This window comes from Podarcis bocagei (genome assembly GCF_964188305.1).
Source record: "Podarcis bocagei genome assembly, chromosome: 9".
Lineage (NCBI taxonomy): Eukaryota > Metazoa > Chordata > Lepidosauria > Squamata > Lacertidae > Podarcis > Podarcis bocagei.
Window position 1 is genome coordinate 39,025,132 of NC_138134.1, and position 24,881 is coordinate 39,050,012.

The following is a 24,881-nucleotide window of genomic DNA, read 5'->3' on the forward strand; positions in this document are numbered from 1 at the left end:
TACAGTCTGCAAAGTCTGTTTGCAATGAGGAAATGGTTACCACTGTAGGCCCTTTTATGGAACTCCCTTCCAGCTGAAGTCAAACAGGTTTCCTACTGAATACTTTTTTATTCCAGCAGGCATTTTGACTGAATTCTGATCTTACAGTTTTAACCCATTTTGATGTTCAATGTGTTCCTTGTAAACCGCTTAAGAGACAATTGTAATTAAGCAGTATGTAAACTGTCTAAACAAATACATAAATATCCAACCTCGTGCAAATGGACTTCAACTTGCACAAAGGGCCTTCCCCTTCCTCTCTGCCCCCATCCTCCTGAAATCTACTTGAAGGCTCTCAAAAGCTCAAGAACAGATTTGGAGTGTGTGTGCAGGGGGCTATTGGGGCAAAGGAAATCCCACTGTGCCACTGTGAAAATTGACAGGCAGCTGCAGCTAGATATCATCCAATGGGATTTGAATGTTTCATTTTGGTAACACTATAGAAAAGTTCCAGATATGAACAACATGAAACAAACTTCTCAATATTTTTCGGTACTGCATTACAAAACAAGGAGTCTGAGTTGTCAACGTGGGCTGTGATGAGTAATGCTAAATTAACACAAATCAAACTAAATCTCAACCCTGGTGTTTTCAAACACTGTAAGGTTTTTTTTCTTTCCAAATGTAATGTTGCTGAAATATTATGAGGTTTCTTTCCAAACCAGAAGCTCCAGTAAGTTTTATAGTTGTATTTATAAGGCTTTACTGCAGGTTATTTTCTTGATTTCAGTATAATTTTCATCTTAGCACTATCCCATGGCTCTCTACATATCAGTGGATAAAAACCTTCATGTCATTAGGTGAAGGAAGCTTACTCCATGTCTTCTGTGTTGACACAGGTATAAGATCCTTTTCTAGCATTAGACTTAAGCACTGTTTCCTGGGTTTCCTTAGTACAGAGTACCAAGTTCAGCAGGGTCAAATTAGTGCTATCAAAATGCAATCCACATTTACTTATATCAGTCTGGGGATTAGTCGAAGTAGCACTGAACTGGTGGGTAAGCAGTAACAAAGAGAACCTGTCCATCTCACCAGTAAAACATCTGTTTTCGATTTGTAGCCAATGCCAGCCTGAAACCGGAAAACTATTTGCATTCTCTTCAGATGGGGAAAAAAATGCATTTGGTTTTTCCCACCCAGAAAAGAAATACATTCGATATACATTGTGCTGACAAACAAACCAGATTGCTTCTAGTGGGAAAGAAATTCTACTTCTAAACAATATGCATCTTCACAAATATCAAATTAAAGTTACAGACTAAAAAATTTTTCCAGTTTGGAGCTATGGAGCACTGGCCAACCAAGATAAATCATTATCAAGTTCCACTGACTTTACTAGGAAAAAATAATCCAATTTACTAAAATTTCTTAACTTTAGGTCATTTGCAATTAGGAATAAGGCAAGGGGAGGGCTCTGCCTCGATTATGCCCATGATCTGAAAATGGATACAAATTAATATTAAAACATATACCAGGTTGCAGCAGCTTTTCTCAGCTTTGTGGCACATCTGCCTAGGTGCCTTTTTCCTCAAAGTTTGGGATAGGTCTGGAAGACACATAGCACTGTGGCAAATTAATGCTCTCCATTATTAACAGGGAGCAGGCAAGACTGCTACAACGCAACCATATAACTTTCCTCATGCTGCAACTGACAATTTCTTTTCACGTTCAGAATTTGATTAACTGCTTCCTTTCGTAGCAGCAAACGTTTCAGTTGTTCAACACAACACTGTAAGTTTAAAAGTAGTGTTTGATAACAAATGGATCTTTGGAATTAGTTATCTAACTAAGAGTTAACCAAGAGAAAGTAAACTAGACTTCCATAGCTCGTTAGACCCATTTGTTTTTTATTTCCTTTGCTAGCTGCATTGATATTTTCAATTCCAAAGGCAGGATATAAATAAACTCTAGAAGCCATTCATGCAGCACATTGCTGCCACCTACAGTTCAAAGTAAGTATGCTGTCTTCATTGAGAAGCAACTATTATTAATATTCCACAACATATGTTGCTATTTATATTTATATGCAGAAGCTCTTTAAAGAAAACCAGGTTCAGAGCAGGGGATAATAGGGAGAAGAGGAGCAGTGGTAGACAGGAGGTGCCTTAACCCTTCCAGTGCCTAAATTTGGAAATCAAGATGGGTGGTGAAAGAATGCCCTTTATCCCATCCACATTTCTGTATCTATATGTTAGTGATACAGCATGCAACTGAATGGATGACAGAGAATCCACTCTAATAACTTATAAACTGGACCTTATTTGCAGTTTCATACGGTGGTTTGCAATATGTGCATTTTAATCAGATAACTTATTGGTTCAACACCACAGGGGGCAGAATGATGGTAATAAGCTGATTTGAAATTTACTGACAACTACTTTACGTATTAAAGACAAATCTCATTAGTATTTTATACAGCAAGAATTTAATGTCAAAATGTCTGCATTCAAGTATGGAATTAAACACATGATATAAACATTAAAAACATGACAACATGCAAATAGAACAGTACCTTTAACAAATAATGCTTAACAATGTAAACATTGGATAAATTAACACAAAATAATTTGTTTCATTAATAAAACAAATATTTATGATGCAACTAAAATGCAAAGTGATTTACAAGGACCACAATAGTATATAAGTTATTTGTGTGAAGTCAAATTTGGAGGCATTCACTTGGAGTTAAGTTTGTTTTTGTTTTTCTACAAAAATAAATCTCTCATATGTATCATTTCCTTCTTACATAATACTTTGCTTTTTAACTAAATAATGTTTCCCATCTCCAAGAGAAAAGAAAAGAAGTGTGATCCTTGGTAACAAGATTATAACCAACATTTGTAGGCACTTAAAATATGTTAATGCTACCATTCAGCAAAGTAATTACTTAAAAAAAATATTACTTGGATTCCCTTACCTACAATTAGACAAGGCATGAAATACTATGTCACGTTTGAAAGAATCCCACTCTTGCCAAACAAAAACACGTTTGAAACTTTATCTTCACACAAATTCAGTAAATTTATAAGCAATCTGTAAAATGGATAAAGTTAACTCACCAAAACTAATTGCGTGGACCCGATTAAAACTAAAACTACACTCTAGATTTAAAATAAAATAAAACGTATTCCATTTTCATCCAGCTTTTTCTCTTTTTTTTTTTCAAAAGAATGAGGCCTGATTGGAAATATACAGACGCTGTCCAACATGGTTGCTATTAGCAAGTGGAATTGTTGGTGACAAAGGGTAGCTTGGATAAGAATATGGTCTGGATGCATATGGTAACATGCTGGTTGTTCCAGAAGAGAGAGTAGCGCTAACTGGAGAAATGTTATTTACTGAACTTCGACGGAAATTGTAGTCTGTAAAAAAACAATAATAATCTGAGTTAAGTTTGCATGTACAACAGAGGTTTAATTAAGCAACAAAAGTTAAGAAATACAACAATGGTCACTGTTTTAGTTTTCTGCAAATCTAGACTATGCAAACAGGTATCGTTCACCTTTTACCGAAGATTTCCATGCAACCTACACATTCCTCACTCAAAACCTTGATGCTCATCAACAGAACTGAAGACTACCTATACACATGGGCTACTTTGAGCCAAAGCTCTCTAAAACAAAGTATGACAGGGCCATACAGAGAGAGCGCTTGTCTTGCTTGTACAAAATGAACTATCAGGAGGAACTCTGGCTACCTCCCTGGATGTCCCCAATGAAGACTTTGTGGTGCCATCTAGTAGCCTGGTACAGCATTACAACTTGTCCAGCACATAACCCATGGCACGGTGGAGGTAAAAGAAATGTGATTGACTGTCACATGGAGACAGGAGCTTACATGCTTTGTCCTTCAGCTAAACAACTGTCTATACATTTCAAGCCTCAAAAAGGTCAAACACAATGAAAATGGATGGTACTGAACTGCAAATCTTGTTACACTAAGAGATGGCTCAGAAATTTTGTTCCTAGTAGCTACGAATACTGGGCACCTAGGGTCTAATTAAACATTATATGCAAATGCATATAAAGAAACCCTGCAAGCCTTTTAGAATAAAATCTTTAAGCTGTTTGTTGGGATTGGGTGGGCACATGGAGTGGAAAAGATTTAGCCCTCCCTCTGCCCTTCTCCACTCCCAATTATCAGCATCTTTCCTCCTGAAGGATCAGAAACTCATTCTGAAGATTAAACACACATGGAATCGGATTTGGAACAGAGATGCCTCCTTTCAAAAGAGTATTTTACTAGTAAGAAAGCCTTCAGTGCTTTATTCACAATAATGTTGATTATAATGTCTAATTAGCCCCTGCCTAACAGAAATTTCATTTATAGATATCAGTTGCATCTTTAATTTTGCAGAAACAGAGTTATCATGCTGCCACACTGAAGTGTTTTAAATAATGGGTTTCCAAGAGTCCAACCTTAGCAAGTTTTAAATCTTTGCCTTTAAGACTCAATCTACAAGTTAGAAATATGTGAGTTTCAGAGAAAAAGACAGTGGCAGTACTTTTTATCACATCAATTAGCCAATATTTAACTACCATGCATCTTGGTATACACCTACATCTCTTAACAATTTAAGTATTATTGCTGCTGCGCAAATACATTAATAATAATTTGCAGAACTGTAACAAGCTTTTCAAAGGAAAACAGCTAAAAACACATCTATAAATAATTTCCCAGCATGTGCATCTTAAAATTCAATACTGTTTAGTAACAAATTAAATTTCTATTTTATGACTGACCAACAAAAATTCTTAATTTTCCCACTTTATGCCTTCTAAGATAATACAAGCCAAAATAAGCCACATTATTTTCTCAACACCGTAAAAGGAACAGGATGAAGCTACTCTTGGTTTTAGCCAACAGATTATATTCTAAAACAGTGTTTCCCAGCCTATGGGTTGCAACTTGCAATGCCCGTGCAAGTGGAGTTTATAAGTAAACCCCAAATAATAATTTTTTACTTTTAATCCTTAACTGAAATAATGAACACCTCTTACTTTTTGCTTCATTGGCATATTGGAATGCTATGTTGACAAAGAGAAAGGCTCAAGTCTTACATTTTAATGCTTGGAAACTGCTCCCTGGCAGATGATGGCAGATCAGGCCACAATGTACGCATACACTGCCACTATTACTGTAATTGCTAAAATGGACTTTATCATGAATAGAACAATAAAAAATATTTATAGTTCATTATAACTACACTATATATTTAAAGTAGTATTACGTACATCACTTTCACACTCATAAAAGGTAAAGGTAAAGGATCCCTGACAGTTAAGTCCAGTCGCAGACGACTCTGGGGTTGCAGCGCTCATCTCACTTTACAGGCTGAGGGAGCCCGCGTTTGTCCGCAGACAGTTTTTACGGGTCATGTAGCCAGCATGACTAAGCCACTTCTGGAAGCCAGAGCAGCACACAGAAACGCTGTTTACCTTCCCACCAGAGCGGTACCTATTTATCTACTTGCACTTTTTTGGTGTGCTTTTGAACTGCTGGGTTGGCAGGAGCTGGGACACAGCAACGGGAGCTCACCCCGTCGCGGGGATTCAAACCACCAACCTTCTGATCGGCAACCCCAAGAGGCTCAGTGGTTTAGATCACAGTGCAACCCACATCCTTTCACACTCATGGCTTCCCCCAAAGTTCAGTTCCCCCCAAGAACTTTTGTTTGTTAAGAGTGCTGTGAGTTGTTAGGAAAACCCATTCCCCTGCACAGAACTACAATGCCCAGAGATCCCTAGGTTGTTAATCCACTTGGGGAATTGTAGCTCTATAGGGGAACAGGGATTTCTAACAATTCTCAGCACCCATAACAAACAGTTTCCTGGATTACTTGGGGGAAGCCGAGTGATAGAATACTGCTTTAAACATATAGTACAGATGGGGCCCTACACTGTTTATGTAACCATATGTTTATAGAATAATTTTTGTAGCTTTTGAAGCAATATCCTGCAATCCAGATGGTGGGTGTTCTGACATTCCCATAAACAAAACTGAGAATCACTTTGTAAGTACAGTCATACCTTGGAAATCGAATGGAATCCGTACTATACTATAAATATTTCAACAAACTGCACATTAATAGGAGTGTTAAGTAAATTTGTCTTTGGGTGCCTCAAGTTGTTGGTTATAAAATAGGCAAACTTGCCATTAAAATGCACAAAGCTGATCGCTGTCAAAGACCTAAGATACAAAATTCACATGACAATGAAGCTATAGATCACCACAGCAAGGAAATGTGAACTTGTGGGTTGCTGTACCAAAAAGGTTGTGAACCACTGTACTAGATGACTTGGCAGAGTTACATATTGGTTCAAAATAAAAACAAGTACATAGCTGTATTATTAGGAAAATGTAAATGCTATACTATAGTTCTTAAAACCTGCATGGACAATAACTTTGTTTTAAGTCTTTTAAGGTACCATAAATATTATGGCTTGTTTTGCTATAGTAGACTAGCATATCTACTCTCCTGAACTAGGCAGGATTTTTTAGGGGGGGGAGGCATGGGGGGGTTAGAAATGATTTAATTTGCAGCCCTCCAGTTAAAGTAGAGTACACAGGTTCAGACCAACTTCATTCCTTGGACTTCATAAACCTTGCCATTTATTTTTCAACATATATTTTAAAGCTCAATGAACCAAAACACAGGCACTATGTCATCAACATTATTTATAGGCATGCTAACAATATACTAGGTGCTAAACATGAATATGCATAAGCTTCTGCCATAATCTAGATAAAAATGTGAAATGAAAAGGGAAAGAATTTAGTGTGACAGTAAAATCAGCATTTGGGGGCTGAGACAAAAAAGGAGCAAAATGAGTCACAATAAATAAAACTTTATGAATGATAGAAGACATTTTAATATCAGTGGATGGTGGGGAACAGAAAAAATAGTATTAAAACATCAATTAGTTTATATGCAATTTAAGGTCATAATTCTCAGAGAAAGGCTCATTTAAGTATGATTTTTGTCACACAGAAATTTCTTGTGCCAGAAAAAATATTGTATTTACATATTTTCATATTATTTCTGCCAATAGTTAAATATATACCCTGATCACTCTTTACAATGGAGGAGAATTTGTGACTTTTTACTATTGGGGATTAATTACTGAAGTTACATGCAACATTCAAAATAGAAGTGCAATAATCGAAGCACAAGTTATTTCTCTGCAAATGGCAATTTCATTCCGGGTGGAATTCCAAGAGTTTAACCAGGAGTGAATTTGGCCCATTTTTTTTTCCCCTTCAATCAAGTTACTTACCTGCTTACTTTCTCCAAATTTTCCTACACAGGTCCAGACTGGGGATGTTATGTACCCTTTCTGCAAGCAGTGGAGACAGAATGTAACAATCTTCAAGGTGATGTTAACCCTAACAAAAGTGTATGGAATTCTGGAACTTAATTAACTGGACTATGCATTTTCAGTTTGTTATGTATGTGTAACTTTTTAGTTCTCAACTCACTTTAGGGCACTGATCTTCTGCACACTGAAGTTATGATTAACAACCCCCAATCCTCCTGTACTAGCACACACCTTAAGAAAAAGGGCACCAGGTCCTTCATCAAAAACCGCCACAAAATTCATTATGCAGTACAATACTGTTATGTTGTGTTGGCACTGCAAAATACACCTTCACAAATATGCCAGCTAAGAACGCAAGAATAGTATGCTGTTGCAGTGCTGATCTCAAGGCATAAGTTCCAGAAGTACTGAGCTCTTCATTTCTAACTAAAAGCAATCTAGAGGTTTCCTTAGTACGTTGAAGTCACAGGGTATAGATTTGCATAACATATACTAAAATAACAAGATCTAAATTGCCGATTACGAACTTGATCAGACTCCCATTGGTTTTAGTAAAGGACATAGTTGCCAAACAAACAAAAAATCCCTTTTATACAAGGAAACCTATCTGTTACTTTGTATTTATTTTCAGGTATATTGGCACAGGAAAAATGTTTACTATTTCTCTCTCCTATAAACTTTCACATGTCCATTGAGGCAGTATAACCCATGTTCTTACATTTTAATACAGATAATTTAAAGTTGGTTTCCATATTTACCAATAACTGACAATTCTGTGATAGCTCCCTTCTCAGCACCTGATAATAACATTTTAAATTGTGTTTCCAAACATGAACATTTTTCAGTAATCTAATGATATTAGTACTTAACTGCAAAAGCTGAATAGTAAGAACAACTTTATACTGTTTGAAAAATCTCTCAACCTCTAGCTATGTTAGATTTGTTGTTGTTATCCTGTTGTGTGAAGTGGCAGGCTGGTTCCTTTCTCTAATAAACAATCAGCAATGTGAAGGCCCCGGGGAGGGAGGGAACATAGTATGTTTTTAAAGGCCCCTTTTCCCCTCAAAGCTTTTTTTCTGGAAAATTGGAAAAATCTGGATGATGAAATATTTTCTTTAAAACGATGAACAAAATGTTTAAGACAAAGTGTTCATATATTTACTCCCCCAAAATGATTTCTAAAACTGTGTAACAGGAAGACTTATATGTAAGACTATATGCAGTATCCCATCATTATAATTCCTGTAAACTTAGGACATGCAAGTCCTGAGTACAACTCTCAAATGCAACAGTAAAACGCATTTCTGCCTCCTGGAGGGCACGGCCATTGTCACAAGAGAAGGAAGGATTCAATGTATTCTTTTGTTTGTGGCCTTCCTTCTGTTGGCATACTTTGTAGATCTGTTTCTATTCTCTTGACTAGGCCCCAAAGGACTAGGAGTGAGAGAAAGTACAGGAGTGCATTTTATCAACATAAGTTTGTAGCTATCGTACCACCCAATCTTCAGAAATTTGACCCTGCCATAGTCATTCATGCATTAGTGATTTCCAGACTAGACTACTGCAATGTACTCCAAATAGCCTTTGAAGATATATTGGAAACTACAGTTGGTACAAAGTGTGGCTGCCTCGCTTCTGCCTGGGACAGGGGTCTGCAACCTTTAAGACAAAAAGAGCCACTTAGACCCGTTTCCGAAGAAAAAACAACTGGGAGCCGCAAAACCATTGCGACATTTAAAACAAATATATCTCCGGAGCCACAATCTGACAGCGGGCGGGAAGGTGACGTCGGGACGGTGCGTGACTAACGCACGCACCGCCCCCATGCGACGTCACAGCCAGTACAGCGCCCGCCACAGTGAGGAGTGTCGGGGCGCACAATGCGCCTCCTCCCCTCGCTAGTATCCGCCCCGGAGCCGCAGCAAAGATGTAAAAGAGCCACATGCGGCTCCGGAGCCGCGGGTTGCAGACCCCTGGCCTGGGACCAAGAGATTAAGTCAATCATGCCAAAATTGTTGATAACATTTAAAGCCCTGAACAGTTTGAGTTCATATTACTTTATGTTATCTCCTGTACTTATTCCAGTCAACTCAAATCCTAAGATTTCTGCCTGTAAAATCTATTTGGCTGATAAGACACAAAGAACCAGGACTTTTCTGATGTGGTCCCCCATTTATGGAACTCAACTCCAGTAGAAGTCAGGAAAGCCCCATTTCTTATCTCTTTTAAACAAGCTCTAAAGAAATATTGTTTTAAAACGGGATGAGGTTGACAATTGAGCTAGAATAGTTGGGACATGTTTCCAATGCTGGCTTTCGCCTATTTTAGTCTATGTTGGTCTTATTGTTGTATTTTAATTGTTACTGAAGTGTTTTAGTTATTGTAAAGCACTTTGTGACACTATTGGTCTGATAAGTGGACAGCCTTCTAACTAAATAAATGTACTTTTAAGCCTCTCTTGTACTGCCATGTTTGAAAATTGTTAATACAGATAGGAAAATGGAAGGAAAATGAAATGTTTACTGTAAACTGACACAAGTTTAGTCACAGATTTCAATACAGTTTGCATTTGATTCACACTTCCCAAACCAATACAAGAACCAAAACAACCTCAAAAATTCTTCTAATTTTTCAATTCAGTTTTCCAGCCAAGTAACATGTAAATAAATGCATGTACTGGAGTAAAGTATGCATAAAAATGCATATATTAGTGGAAACAATGTACAATGCATACTATTAGGGGAAACTGTTCTGCCACATGTGTATATCAGGCATCCCCAAACTCAGCCCTCCAGCTGTTTTGGGACTACAACTATCATCCATAGCAAACAGGACCAGTGGCCAACTGTAGTTCCAAAACAGCTGGAGGGCCAAGTCAGGGGGTGCCTGGTGTATATTATGCAATACTGCATACAAATCTGAGTATATTATGAAAAATACACACTAAATTCTGATGAATTTTCATGTGGATTGTTATTTTAATTGCAAACTGATGTGGAAATGTGAAATACTGAAAATGAGAAACTTGGAAGAACCCATAATTGACTGATTGACCCATCCTTACTGAAGATCATTCAAGTCTCACATATAACTATGACTTATATGTGAATATGAAAAGTAAGAGAGTAGTGATGAAAATAGAGGTACAATTTAGTTCAAATCTAACCTCAGTCATGAGCTGACTAGGTAGCCTTAACCAAGACCCTCTCTCCCTCTCTCAGTCCCCACATATCTCCAAAAATGGAAGAAAATAATGACTTGCCTTGCAAGGTTGTAGATATTACAACTAGATAATGCACATGAAGCACTTTGAATACTTGGCAGTGCTATACAAACACTATGTATTATTATGCCTTTAGTCTTACTTTACCTATTTCCTCTTTTTTTTATTAAAGATTTTCTTGTTTTACAGTAGTAAGTGTAATGTCTCTCATATTTTTTCCATGTAACATTTTTACAAATCCGTTTCATTTGTTGAGACATTACAGGAGAGAGAGAGAGAGAGAGAGAGAGAGAGAGAGAGAGAGAGAGAGAGAGAGAGAAGGGGTGGAGGGAGGGAAGATGGGTGGGGGTGGGGTCGGGTGGCGATGTTTCTGTTATGCTTAATGTATGTAGGGTTTGGTGTCAGCGTTTCTTGTGCTGTTCACTTGTGTTCCTTTGGTGGTGAGAGAGGTTGGGGTTGGCCTAGGGTGTGGTTGTTTGTTTGTGATTGGCTGTGGTGATCTTTGTTTTTGTGTGTGAGTGGGGTGGGTGGGTGTTTTGGATCAGGTTAGCCATATTGATTTGACCTATTTCCTCTTGAGGGCTTCAGGTACAATTCTGGATTTTGGATAGCAGCAAAATATTATCAACGGGGCATATCAAATAGGATGTTTTCAAGAAACAGATCATCTGCAAAGTTTTCAATTTTAGATTGAGAAAAGGTAGTGGGAGTGTTTATTATAGCTACTGTGCTGAAAATTCTCAAATACCAGCTTTTATATTGATAAAAGTTAACCTGAACTTTGAGTTGGCAGGAAGTAGACAATGCAATAGAGATTAGGCATATAATCCTGATAGGGATTCTGAAGATTATATTATAGTAAACCCTGTAATACAAGAGTAGAAAATATCCAACAGAATGTATAGCCTGAGCACTAAGAATTAGGATATTCACTTTCTTAGAACTGCTGGTTATGAGAAGTCGGCAGGGAGAGCAGTACCAAACCTCACCAGCCAGACCATATTGTACAGTACAATACTTCAGTCATGTAAAAGTCACACCAGGCAAATCAATTGGGAGGCTACTGCTATGCAAGACTGGACCCAAGAATAATACAAAAGGAATGGGTTTGGGGGGGAAAGGTAACTCAGAGCAGTAATAAGTACGGTACTTAAGAAACAAGTAAGGTAGAACTAAGTATAATCAACTGAAAAAAATCCAAACTGGCAGCTGACTGAGCCTGAGACTTCCCTCAGATTATAAATGCTGTACAGGCATCCTCCCACTTACATACAATCAACTCATGTGCAACTGCATATACGCACAGTGCTGGGCAATAATAATTTAATTCATAACCCACCCGACATGTCTTCTAATTTGTAACATTAATCATAGCACTTTCTCCTGCAGATGTGACCTCAATCATGCTTATTCTTTTCCTGGTTGAGTTTTCACAAACCCTTTACTTTACAACCTCTAAGGCCTTATCAACTATAAATTAGTCCTTTTCACAAAGGAAGTGGGTAGCTTTTGCAAACAGTGACTATTTGCTTATAAAAAGAGCTTAGAAAAGGTGAAGAGGTTTGGGAAAATATTTTACCACTCATAGCTTAAAAAACCAGAGGTGGGAAACTTTTTCAAGTGCAAGAGCTGTATCGCCTTCTGAGGGCCACATGCTGGTGCTTGACAAACACATCTCTAAGGACAGTAAATGCCTCTCAAAGCCCTGAGAAAAGTTAACGCATTTGCGTAACTCCATCCTCAAAACAACTTTACTGTATCATTTTTTTTCTGCAATCCCCCCCAACGCAAGTATGTGATTGAAATGAAAATTAACTGCCACTGCCTTTTCAATAAAACTAGAAGAAGCCTCAATCTTAAAGGCAAAGATCCCAGATGAACATGGTCCAAAACAACAAAGAAAGTCAGATTTACACTGAAGATTAAATGTATTCTTGTTCTCTAGCTTGCTGCTGCTTGACAGTTAAAAAGATGAAACTGAGTATCTGACAGGTGCATTCTGAGGCAAAAAGTACAAAGTCTCTACATCCCTTGGTGTATGTAAAAGATTCTAAAGTATCTCTGGAGTATAAAATGCAGGCTTTTCCATAGAGCTTGATTACTAATCACCAGGGGCTACTATGAAGTCTTATTTGCTTTAGATTAATTATTCATTCTGCTAAAATAATGAACACCAAGAACCACCACAACACTAATAAAAGTTTTAAGAACTTACCCAAGTGTAGCAGTGCAAACTGTGCTGCTAATTCTTTTGCATCTTCTACTGTTGTGCAGAGTTTGTCTGGCATAAAATAACTTTGGGATCCATTTGCAACAGTAGGAATAACAATCTTGTACACTAGTAGAACCTTTCCATCTTGACTTGTAGTTGAATACAAGTAATATTCTGGAGGAGCCCAGTTATTTTTGTTGCAGTAATAATCTAACTGCATTGCTGCAGAACTAAAATGACTAGATTTTAATGAGTACATGCTAATTGGAGTAAGCTTTGTTCCAGGAAAAAATGGGTAAGTACACCTTTCAATTTCAGGAGGACTTGGACTGTGCTGTCCATTAAGTCGAATTGGGAGACTGGCTGGCTTTGGTAGAGATTTTTGGTGACCATCTTCTTTGTTTGCAAAGACAAGGAGGTTTTCAGAACTGGGACTAATTTGTCCATTCAGATGTTGTCTCCAGGTACTCTCTTTGTTTACTGGCTTGGCCAGTGTTACCTCAATGCTAGCTCCATCAATGCATTTCCCATTCATTACTGACATAGCAGCAACTGCATCATCTCGGTTGAAAAAATGAACAAAAGCATAATCTCGAAGTTTCTTTACACGCTCAACAGCTCCTGGTTTAAATTTGTTAAATTCAGCCTTAATTGTTTCTTCCGTAGTCGAGATCATCAAGTTTCTAACATATAATACTTTGACTCTCTGCATGGTTTCTTCATCAACCTCTTTTTCTGGGTCTGCCCAATCAACCTGAATAGTATGGCCCCACAACTGGAATGTTCCTATGAAAGAAAAATGAAATGAAAATGCATCAATTTTTAACATTTTCCATAGTTACCTAAGAATGTTCATCTACTTCTCCCTTCACCCCACAACCCCCAAAAGCCTTTCCAAATGGTTGATGGCTGTCATAAGCAATGTGGGATAGGGCATCATGGTTGATTTGCAGGGAACCAAATCAGAAGAGAGCCAAAAATCAACTCTCAGCTACACAGGAAAAACACAAATTTGCTTTATGTAAGAAGGCTCATTTGTCATTTCTTCATTTCTCACTTCAGTATGTTAGGGCTGAACTAGCTGTGATGGCAGAGCAGTATAATAAAAACCCAAATTGACTCTATCAGGTATGAAATGGTGGTTCAATTTTAAAAACAAGTGTGTGGGAGAAAAGGACTTGAACACAGGCTTCAAGGTAAACTGTAGCCGAGGGATAATTTAGCATTCCTCGCCTATGTGCTGCCCATTTTGTTCTTAATCAGATTCACCACTCCCTGCTTTCTACATGGCTAGGGAACAAGAACCTGCCACTATCTCATCAAGGTTAGCTCTTAGTGAAGTCCATTTCTAGGAATGAAGTGCTTGAAAAGAATGTGTTTACACTTTATATGAAAAACAAAGATTTACCAGGAATCAATTTTCTTCGTGCCATAGCTGCAGCTCTGTGGGATTCATATTCTACGAATGCAAAACCACGATTCTTTGTCTTGTCAGTTGCACTTGGATAAACAATAACATCTACTACACCTTCTGTAACTTTTTTCATTTCATCTAAGATCTCCTCTTTCTTCTTTTCTTTTGGGATAGCTCCAATAAATAGTCTGCAGTTATCCAAACTTACACAAACACCAATAAATTTTCCAGGACGGATCTCATAATTATTAAGGATCCTAATGGCAAGCTGAGCTTCTTCTTTGGTTGTATACATTACAAATGCATATCCACGATTCTCACCACTAAATTCCATCATCAGTCTAAATTCATAGATCTTCCCAGCTCTTTCAAAAACAGGAACTAGTTCATCTTCATACATATCACGGGGAATTTTCCCTACAAAAACTTCACAGCCTCGAGGTGGTGGTGGACCTTCCCAACCTTAAAAAAAATGTTCAGCACATTATTACAAATGCTATGAGACAAGATACATTGCCAATAAGAACTTTAACATACACGTCTTAACACATTAGGAAATTTCTAATTTGTTGTTTCCTGTATGATAGATAAATAGATGGGGTAAAATATCTGTTTTATTAATGGAGTTTGAAAATAGTTTAATAGCTCTATTCCCCTACCCCATCCTGCTAGTTAGTGATTTCAACTGAATTTACTGCAAAATATGGTCAGAATTACAGCCTAGTCTAACAAGCAGGAATAAACCAACTTGAATCCAGTTACTTTATCTTAAGCTGGGATAGGTCAAATTATAGAAAGTGTAGTTTCCTGTAACATTAAGCACAAAAAGGATCTGCGCTATTTGGAAAAACTAACTACAGAGTTCTCAGTCAATGTTAAATTGACCTACATTACACGTATTAATTCAAAATCTGTTCCCTCACTCCCACTCCAAAGCTTAACATTCTCAAAATACACAGGTTTGCTTTCTTACCCGGTGGAGGTCCACCAAATTTTCGTTGTCCATTTTCTTGAACCATGTTGTAGCCAGTCTTTTCCATAAGAGCCAATAAGGCAGCCTCATTCTGAGTACCAGTTCTGACTTTACTGCACCCATTCGTTACATCTGTGTGTTCTTCATTCATTGCTGTAACGTCTTCTGCAAACTGATAGAATGTTCATAGTGTTGCTTAAACAGAAAGCACAATTTCTTATTTCATGTTAAGATCTTATTATTGAAAAACCTTTATTGAAAAGCAGCTACATGTTTAAGTAGCCTGATATATTTCAAAGAAAATTCATGATATATCTATATATGCTTGCTAATTTCCAGGATCATGTTTTAAGTTACATATCAATTTTTAATGTAGATTTTAGTACATGCTGTATGGTTTTATTATGCAGTCTATTCCTGAACCCCAAAAAACTGTATGAATATAATATAAACTAGCAAAGTGAAACAAAATGTTTAAAGTGTTTACAGTGTTTTAGCTTTATTAGTGCATAAGCAGAATTACTTTAAATAAATGTGCATGTGCAATAAACTACAAGCTTCTGAAAATGCTTTTATAAACTGCTAAATGGACTCAGTAATTCTTGTTTATTTCAAACGTGATCCTCCCTCTTTCATCTAGAAGCTATTATCTGTAATGGGAAGAAGCTAAAATAACAAAACAGAACTGAAACACAGTTAACCATTTACAGGTGCTAATAACTATTTGATTAGCAATCAATTTCTGTTGTTAATGGAAATAACCATATTTTCTGGTAAGACAAAGTGTTGGGTTAAGTAGTCCCCTTCCCTTCTCATGTGGCAAGGAGTACTTGCTGAGCTTACTTTTTATTTCAAAAGATCTCTGCTCAAACTAACCAGCTTTGAAGTTGGCTTGTTTGCAACTAACCTTTTTGTTGTTGTTGTTATAAGCCAGGATTCCCAGTGCATACATATTGCTGAGTATAGATTCTCTGAAATTGTAGAGTTAGAAGGTACCCCGAAGGTCACCTAGTCCAACCCCCTACAATGTAGGAATCTCTACTAAAGCATCCATGACAGATGGCCATCTGACCTGTGCCAAAAACCTCTAATGAAGGAGAGTCCACCACCTCCCAAGAAAGTCTGTTCCATATTAAAACAGAGATTTAATATGCAGATTTTCAACAAGGATCCAATTTAGCATGTTTGTCTTACATTTATTATACATAATATCGCTCAATTCTGCATGCTATATAAAAACCTTTCCCCCAAAAGCAAGTCAATTAATGTCTCTTATTAGGAAGGGGGGAAATGCACATTGCAATTTAAAAAAATATATTCAAACTGATTCAAATGTTTACTTGAAAATTGTTTTTGTTGAAATACCTGTAAATATTGTAAAACATGACAACTCAGTAGCATGCACATTCCTTACTCTGTTTGAAGGAATACCGTAATTACGGCACTGAACAATTCATTTTATGAAACAGTGTATTTTATTGGTGCTCTCAGAGATCCAAACCTCATAGCCTTCCTAGAGATACTGGTGAGCCCCTTGTGCCAAGCACAGAAAATGGAGCATTTCCACGAGAAATATGCTGCACTAGAAATTTTTCTACCACCCCCCCCCCAATTTGCCGGATTTTAACAAAGAACGTCCTATCAAAGATTTCTAGACTCCTGGTGCACACATTCACAATTTTAGTAGTGCTTCTAACATGGGCATGGGGGAGTGTCAGGTCCTCAGTTACTTTTATTTATTTACTTGATAGGGGAGGAGCGCTAACCCCATGGCTTCTAATATGAAACTCAAGACCACCTTTTGACTTTTCTATAGAGGCGGCGTTTGTTTTCTTTTACTAGGAGGGCGCCCAAAGCCGCCTCTTTTGAACACAGTATTTTCAAGATTTGGGTGTGGTGGTTTCTCGGAGAGCCTCCACCGCTACCCAGGTCCCTGATGCTCCCGCGAACAGGACCTAATGCTGGCATCAACCCCAACAGAAACTCAAAAACCAGGCATTTCTGGGGCAAGATCCTAAAGCGGCCCACGTACCGCTGATAAGGCCAAATCGAGACTTCTGGGCTGCGCAAGTCTAAGTCTGCCAACGTGGAGCGGCAAAACTTCCGGGAAGTTTGGACCTCAGGCTTTCGGCCTACCGGCCGGCTCCCCCTACCCCGCTTCCCAATACCTTATGGGCAGGGGGACCAATCTTAACCAAGAACAGGGGTGCAAAGGATCAGACGCAGGGCCTACAGGCCGCATCCGCGGGTGAGAGGACGGCAAGGCCGGCTCGCCTGCCGTTCCCGTTTCTACGCCGCCTTTCCATTTTCTCCTCGGCTCTTTCTCGGGGTGGTTTGCTTTAAACCCCGGGGCTCCCTCTGTTCTGTTTCCGGAAAGGCGAGAAAATGGAGAAAGGCCGTTTCTACGGCCTGCTTTCGAAACTGTTCGAATTGAGCCCGTCGCCTCGCCCAGCTCGTGTGAACGTCTCCACTGGCCCTCGCCCTTCCCGCCCTTCTGTGGGCCCTTTTCCCAAGCCCTCACGAACGACCGCTTGCCCTTCCCTGGAGAAACCGAGACAGGGAGTGAGGAGGCAAAAGGGAAAGGAGCTCAGCGCCGACGGCGGCAGGGCAGGAATCACTTGCACCCCCTAACATTACCACCTTCCAACCTTGTCGCCCAGGCAGGTTCCTACCGCCTAGGACGGAGGTGGGTGGGGGGATATAAGGCTTCCTTCTCTTGTACAGAGGGGGGAAGAACACGAAGCCGCGCCACGCCTTCTCACCCGTGTGGCACACGCGCATCTGCCGCACTCGGCCGTCTGAGTTTGCGCCGGCTGCGTTTTTCGCGTGACGCCTCACAAAGATTGACGGCGGCCGCCTGCCAATGGGAGCCCTTGAACCCCGGCGGAGCGGCACGAGGACAGGTGGGAGGGGTCGCTTTCTTTAAACAGGTGCGTCGCGCGCGGTTTCCCGCAGGAGGGGAGACGGTTGTAAATCCCAACGGACGCACCTCCCCCGTCTAATAATTCTCGTCGATGACCAGGAGCAGCCAATGGGAAGGGAGCTGCCAGCTCATAGGCTGACTAAGGCACGTTTACTCGCAAGTAGGTTCCAGGGGGGGGGGCTTACTCCCAAGTAAGTGTGAGCAGGGTTGAAAGGAAACGGGAAAGATGCAACATAGCTACACACACTGGCCTGGTTCCCACAACACGGTAAGCCCAACTGTGGCTGATAGAGGAATAGGGAACCTTTGGTGCTCTGTATGCAATTGGGGTTTTTTGTGATACAAAACAAATAAATAAGCAAGGAAAGGTACATACATATAGGACTCTGACTCCCATCAGCCAGTATGACCAATGGCCAGGGATGGTGGGAAATGTAGTCTCAAAGGCCAAATGTTCCCTCACTCTGGCTTACATTGCCACTTTTTTGCTCCCACACCACTTGGCTAAACCCAGATTTGGCTGGTGGTTAAACTCTCTCCTCACTAACTGTGAACTGCAGTCAAGGTGGCACCAGGCTACCGTTTGGCCTCCAGGCATTCCTATGATCCACGAAGCAATTCAAAAACAGGCATTTTACAGCTTAGCATTATTCCCCACGTTACAGCTGAAAAGATATTAAAGAATATATTTTCCTTGCAGGTAACAATCAAACAGTTGCAATAAATGTTAATAGCTCCAGCCCCGGGGAAGTTAATGATGCCTGTGTGATTCTACTGAAATGAATCTCAGTTGCAGGCCTGCAGCCAACATTTTGGCTGGTAAAATATGGTGCAAAAAGCAAAACAAAAAGCCATCCCCACAGATTCTTTGCAGAGGCAGTGGGACACTCACATCACCAGAGCTGGGATGGAATGGTTGTTAGCCAAGAGACAGGCCAGCTGTTCAGCACAGCTCTCAGGTACTCCATAACAGCTCAGCCTGTTCTGAGCAGGAAATTAGTTTGAGCAGCCAAGCCCAAAGAAAGCAGCTATCAAAAGCTGCTCACAGCACTAAATTTTGCTGGTGTTGAAAGTTGCAGTACCTTATCTAGCCCTGTGTGGTGGTGGTGCAGCAGCAGAGATTAGCAGTTTTCTCTGCACAGAAGCTATCAAGTGAGACAGAGTTCCCTGCTCAAAATCCTCAGTGCCTTACCTTTGGCTGTGTCTCTGGCCTCACCTCATGCATCAGGGATGTGGAACTTCAGGCCTGTGGGCCAAATGCAGTCCTCCAGGTCTCTTTTGGGACTCTTCCCTGGCCACACACTCTATCCCCAAGCCAAAGCCCTCACCAGTCTTACCTCACCCCCTTCCTTGAGCATTTTTGCCTGGCTGGAATGTGATGTTGGATAATGCCTTTTTTGTGAAGAAACTAGCCTGCTGTACCAAAGTGAAATGTATATTCATTGCTCTGCCCACTTTTGCCTCTGGCCTGATATTACCATGAGGCTCCCAAAAGGGTATGCGTTCCTCAGGATGAAAAAGGATCCCCCCACCCACCCCTGCCTTATGGGTTTCTGTCAGTTGTCTCTTTCTTCCTCCTTCTCTGCTGTCCACTGAGTGTCCCACACACTTTACACCAGCTGACCTTGCCCTCTCCCCTATTCTGCACAGACTGTAGAAGGAGTGTGGCCATTTTCCGAGCTTCAGCAGAAAGGTGCTGGCAATCATCACCTTTGTTTTCCTTCTCTTCTTCCCTGGGCTTGCAGCCTGCAGTGTCTACCTTTCTTGGCTTGTTGCCATCTAGTCCTTACATACAATTCTAAAGCCAGCCTTATGCATGCTGCCCAGTGGAGACTGGTCTATAAAAATGAATGGGGCTTTGCACCATCTACTTCATTCTGCTCTCAGACAGTCCCCACCTGCCTGACATCTTGCTTACAAACACTTCAGGGGTTAGCACAACCTATCCACTTCATCTCAGCTCTCAGTGTTGACAATGTACAACTCGGCAGGGAGAAGAATGGGGACAAAACTATAATTATTTGTTCCGCCTACCCCCTGTCTTCTACCAGTGCCCACCTCTTTCTGAATTCCCATGAGAAGTTCCAAGTCTCACAGTATTGTGAGACGCCATTGTGATCACCAGGCTGCTCCTTCCTGTCTTGCTAGATATTGCAAAGCAGGACTATGATCTCGTTGCCATGGCAGTTGGGTCATTGTCTCTTTACACACCACACAATTGCACCTCTTCTCTCTCGCTGTGTCTCCTTTCTGTGAGAATGATCTGACCTCAGGAACTGCCCAGGATATTTTTGAGCCTGAGGAAGAAGGGAATGGAATAGCACCCCCCACCGCACTTGGGGCAGCAGACTAAGTTAGGGTCCCAGGTCAGGTTGTGTGGCATAAACAGCTCTGTCTTCCAACAGAGGGCAATGGCCAGTAACTCAGGAGCAACAGCTGACTGCTACCACCCAAGGTGGTCATGGCATTTTGCCTAAGGGTATGTCTGGCTCTGCTAGGCTAGCCTGCCCTTGCAATCTACCACTTTTGAGAGCACACACACACCACCTATCTCTGCTTTTCCAGATAAGCGCCCCAACTTCAGCTTGCGTGTTCCACTGTTTCTCTCTCGCCCATCATCGAATCTCACTTGCATTCAGCACCTTGTTTCAAACTCTTTTCTGTTTCTTTCAAGGTTAAAAGGGTACTACTGTAGGCAGCAGGGCTTCACTGCCACCAGTACAGTGCAATCAGTAATAAGTATTAATCCAGAAAAAACTAAGTTGTGATTGTGTGTTTTTTGTTGCTTCCACTTAGCTTTATCGGGTGCTTTACATTCTCTCTTTTTAAAACAACATTTACACACACATTATATATAATAAATACAGCGATATTAAAAACTCAATATCTTAAATGTTATTTGCAGAATTTTAAATACCGTTTTCATACACTGTAATTACAGTTTAACTTTCTGCCCACATTGTTTTCACAGTGGCATGTGATCCATCTCTAAGTCCTACGTTTATGTTCTAGTACTGTAAATTGCTGAGTCCCAATTTCTGAAAATTCTCTTGGGGGGGTTCTTAAAAATACAGTTAACCTAATTATTTCTGTTTAAATCCATATCTTGCATTTTAGTTTGGATTTTTATTTTTATTACTTCGACATGTTTTTGTAAAAAATATTCTGGATCTTGCACGGATGTATACAACTGGAATTTGCTTTTCTTATGGGATGGTTTTTAATTAGATCATTGGAATATTTCATTGATTAGCTCAAGCACTCTTACTACATACAGTAGAAGTGCCACCCTAATTTGCAGTCTCATCTACTTAAGGGAGTTCAGCATTTGTACAGACTTTTGCTGTAATAAGTTGTTGTTGGTGGTGGTGGTGGTGTTATAAAGTGCATTATGGCCTGCAAAATGAGGATAAGGTTCACAGCAGAAAGTGCAGAAGAACACGAGGCTGACAGAATCATATGTGTTTTTGTGTCGTGCTTTCAAGCTTCACTTCGATGAATACATCTCCCATGTGCACCTGTCACTTGACAAAGGTAGATCATTTTACCTTAATAATGGCAGATCATTGTCAGCTATCAGACTGAAACTTCAGACAGTTTAAGAAGATTGACTATATATTTTGTTAGCCTTAATACCAAGGAATAATAATGCTGTATCAGTGTTCAGTTCAACAGGAGGATGCCGCTAAGCAAGGGTTGAAGTGTGGCATGGGTGGCCTCAGTTCTTTGAATAATCACTTGCCTTAGATATTACAATTTTGGGCAGGGTTTCTCATTACAGCAGGGATGGGGAGCCTGAGGATCTCCAGATGTTGTTGGATCTCTGTTCCCATAAGCCTCAACCAGCACGGCCAATGATAAGGGAATGTCATACAACAGCATCTGAAGAGTCATGGGTCCCCCATCCCTGCATTCCAGCAAACATCCCTTAAGTCAGTGCAAATGATTAAAAGAACTGGAATCTTGATTCTCATGCACAGAAAAAAGCAAGATAAATTATTTCCCCTTCCCCATTAATCTTGTCTGTGCAAAACCTCAGACTTGGCTTCAGCTGCTGTGGTACAAACAGTACTTTGCAGCTTTGAAACTTCTGCTACTGAACAAGTGGGACAGAGAACATCACTACAGAATTGTACCAGTTGTTCCTGTTGTTCCATTGTAGATGAACAACTCACAGAATGCTGACCAAGACACAGGCAGTGCAGCCCAGGTGAACTGTGATTCATCACCAAAGAGAAGCAGATATGATCTAATTAGTCTCACACACAATAAATAAATTTTAAAAGGAACCTGGCATTAATGCTGTCCTCCATTTTTGCTCATGACCAACTACTGTACTGAAAAGCTGTGCCATAGAAGAAAGATATCAGTGGGTTATGTTGCACTGGAATTTGAGCCAGGATTGAGCAACAGTTAGTTTTTTTGGTTGTACTGACAGTTAATATTCAGAAGCCTTCTGAAGAGTCATGGGCTTCCCCATTAAAACACCAATACAAAACTCTTCAGATTCGTAGAAAGTATATATGGATAAGTACCGTAATTGTTCTAGGGTGGATATAACCAGGACCAGCCCTACCATTAGGTAGAGTGAGACAGAAGGGCAGGGAGTGTCATATGTCCTGTCAGATATACCCTAAGCTAGCCTGCTGTCTTCAGATGCAGTGAAGGATACTGTACCAGTGTTAAAGCAAGATTCAACTGCCATTTCAGCTGCTTTCTGTATATGAAATGGGAAGGGACACCATCTTGTTCTCGCCTCGGGCAGCAAAATGTCTTACCCTGAGTGCTTTCCGATTTAAAATAAGTCTGCAAATAATGGATGTTTGTTTCCTACAGCTCTTTCTTTTCATTGAGAGTATGAAGTGGCATGCATTGATTCTACCACATGCTGGGGGGGAGAGTAAATTATAAGGTTGGTGGCACTATCCTTGCTTGCTTGACAAATTCATTTTGATTTCCATTTGGTTGACAATTACCTGCTTGTCCTAAATAACTGGTCTCAATTCCATCATCTGGGAAAATGTAGGAAGCATGGCTGAGTTTTGTGGAGACAATAAACCATTATGCAAATAATCAAACCCTAGGGGCTGCTTTCAGAAAAGAGCACCTTGTAAGATCAGCAATACCCCCCCAGTTGGAGGCCAATATGTTTCAGGAGTCAAGCAAATAGCCAGCTTCTGTGAGGGCTGCAGAGGATGATTGATGGAGGCCATTTATCTTATCTAGAAGATGACAGGACTATACAATCTGGAAGAGAAGGGAGGGCCAAGCTCCTCTTTATTCTGAGGACTGCCTTCTTTCTCCCTGCTTCTGTCCTCATTGCACTTGCCCCCTGCTCCTGCCAGCAACTTCTGTTCATTTCACAAACCCTTCTGAATCGAAGGTTTTGTTTCACTGGGAGAGGGTCAAGCTTTGTCTCCTTGTGAGAACATGTCTGTGCCTCCCATTGCTATGACTTTCAGCTCATCCAAAGTTGCAGCTTCTCCCCCAGCTGGTTTGGTGTTGTAATGCTAAAGAGAAAGAGATGATCACGTGCAAGAAGTACCAATTGCCATGGTGTTTTACTGCAGCAGTTGCCTGTTTAGACTATGCCCCCAACCGCTCCTCACTCTAAGATCTGGACTACCAGAGATCAGCAGAGTTGCTGTATGGCTTGTGGGTATCAGGGATGCAGAGTCAGTGTTTTATTCCCTCCTACCAACCCCCTTTGCAGAAGGAAAAAAGGCTCCCATGCAAATGAAACTGACCACAGCAGGAAGTTTTTCAAATTTGCATCTCAAAAAGAGGAAATGGCATGGTTGGAAGGGCCCCACATTCACATTGTTTGGGTTCATGTGTGCTAGCGGTAGAGTTGGGATCACACCAGTCATTATGCATTGGCTGGGTGCTCTACTCCAGATAGTTCTATTGGAGCTATGAATCACAGCCCTAGACTTCTTCAACTAGTTTTCCATTTACAAGCCCCCACCATTAAGCTATCTCACTTTTTAAAACTGTCTTCATCTTACGCTCAGGCAGCTTGCTGCAAAGATAGTCAATGTGGTGTCATCCAAATGTTTTGTTTTACAACACTCTTCAGCCCCAGCCAGCATGGTGGCCAGGGATCGTGGGAGTTGATAGTCCGAAACGAGTCCAGACTATATTGCAGCTATTTTGGGGCAGTTTGAATTGGCCTGGCAAACTGTATATTACCTACTTGGGAACAGGTGCCCAGGTAGAAGTAACCTAAACATAAGGTACAGTGCAGTGACATCACCACCAGAAAACAATGGGTAACTCTGTGAGCCATTAGCAGCTGGTATGAATATGCACCCATGTGGTCTGAGTCCATTTCAACAACGCCCAGGAAACATTTAATTTTGATGGCTTTCCCTGGTATAGTCATAATTGGCTCCAACATTGAGTGTCTATTTACACAAGCAACTAACCACAGTTAGTAAGTTAGGTCTAAGACAGGTGGGGAGAAGATAAGCAGAACCCATTTTTCCAATGTATCTTCTCTCTTTTATAAAGGCATTGTTGGCCACCTGCAAACATTCCTTCAACATCTGCAAACCGGGTGATTTATAGTTATTTGAGCAATTACAAGCCCCTGCCGAGAAGATTATAGGAACTGTGTAAAACAGATATACAAATATATATGCAAGCCAGTTGAGTTTTAAAGGGGGAGGAAGTTATCCCATTGTTTTATCAGAGATTTAAAAAACTCTTAATACATCATAGACTGAGCACAAGGGAGGACTTTCATTGCAGAAAGCCTAGGTATCAACCATGCATC

At 40.2% G+C, this 24,881-nt stretch overlaps 1 protein-coding gene and 2 long non-coding RNA genes across 15 annotated transcripts in view; 2 read left to right on the top strand and 1 right to left on the bottom strand.

Moving 5' to 3' along the window:
* Positions 1–12,782, top strand: part of LOC308594925 — a 121,670-nt gene extending 108,888 nt beyond the window's left edge. For all 3 annotated transcript variants that reach the window (XR_014011674.1, XR_014011675.1, XR_014011676.1), the window contains 2 exons: positions 7,348–9,008; positions 9,348–12,782. This is a non-coding gene — a long non-coding RNA (uncharacterized lncRNA). The remainder of the gene's footprint in view (positions 1–7,347; positions 9,009–9,347) is intronic.
* On the bottom strand, positions 2,714–20,926 carry RBM46 (RNA binding motif protein 46). Of its 10 annotated transcripts, XM_081208413.1 has the most exons (6): positions 20,138–20,926; positions 15,181–15,352; positions 14,202–14,669; positions 12,797–13,579; positions 7,317–7,376; positions 3,167–3,401 (listed from the first exon to the last, which is right to left on the bottom strand). In XM_081208413.1, the coding sequence occupies exons 1-5, from the start codon at positions 20,177–20,179 to the stop codon at positions 7,321–7,323; spliced, it is 1,521 nt and encodes a 506-aa protein (XP_081064539.1). In that variant the 5' UTR covers positions 20,180–20,926; the 3' UTR covers positions 3,167–3,401; positions 7,317–7,320. The 10 variants fall into 10 exon arrangements, with proteins under 10 accessions (XP_081064538.1, XP_081064541.1, XP_081064540.1 ...); XM_081208412.1 differs by lacking the exon at positions 7,317–7,376 and having other exon boundaries at positions 2,714–3,401; positions 20,138–20,717; XM_081208415.1 differs by lacking the exon at positions 7,317–7,376 and having other exon boundaries at positions 2,714–3,401; positions 20,162–20,716.
* Positions 18,124–22,392, top strand: LOC308594922. 2 transcript variants are annotated; one of them, XR_014011670.1, is made up of 3 exons: positions 18,124–18,263; positions 21,489–21,637; positions 22,266–22,392. It is a non-coding gene; the product is annotated as an uncharacterized lncRNA (long non-coding RNA). The 2 variants fall into 2 exon arrangements; XR_014011671.1 differs by having other exon boundaries at positions 18,247–18,371.
* Positions 22,393–24,881: the final 2,489 nt, after the last annotated feature.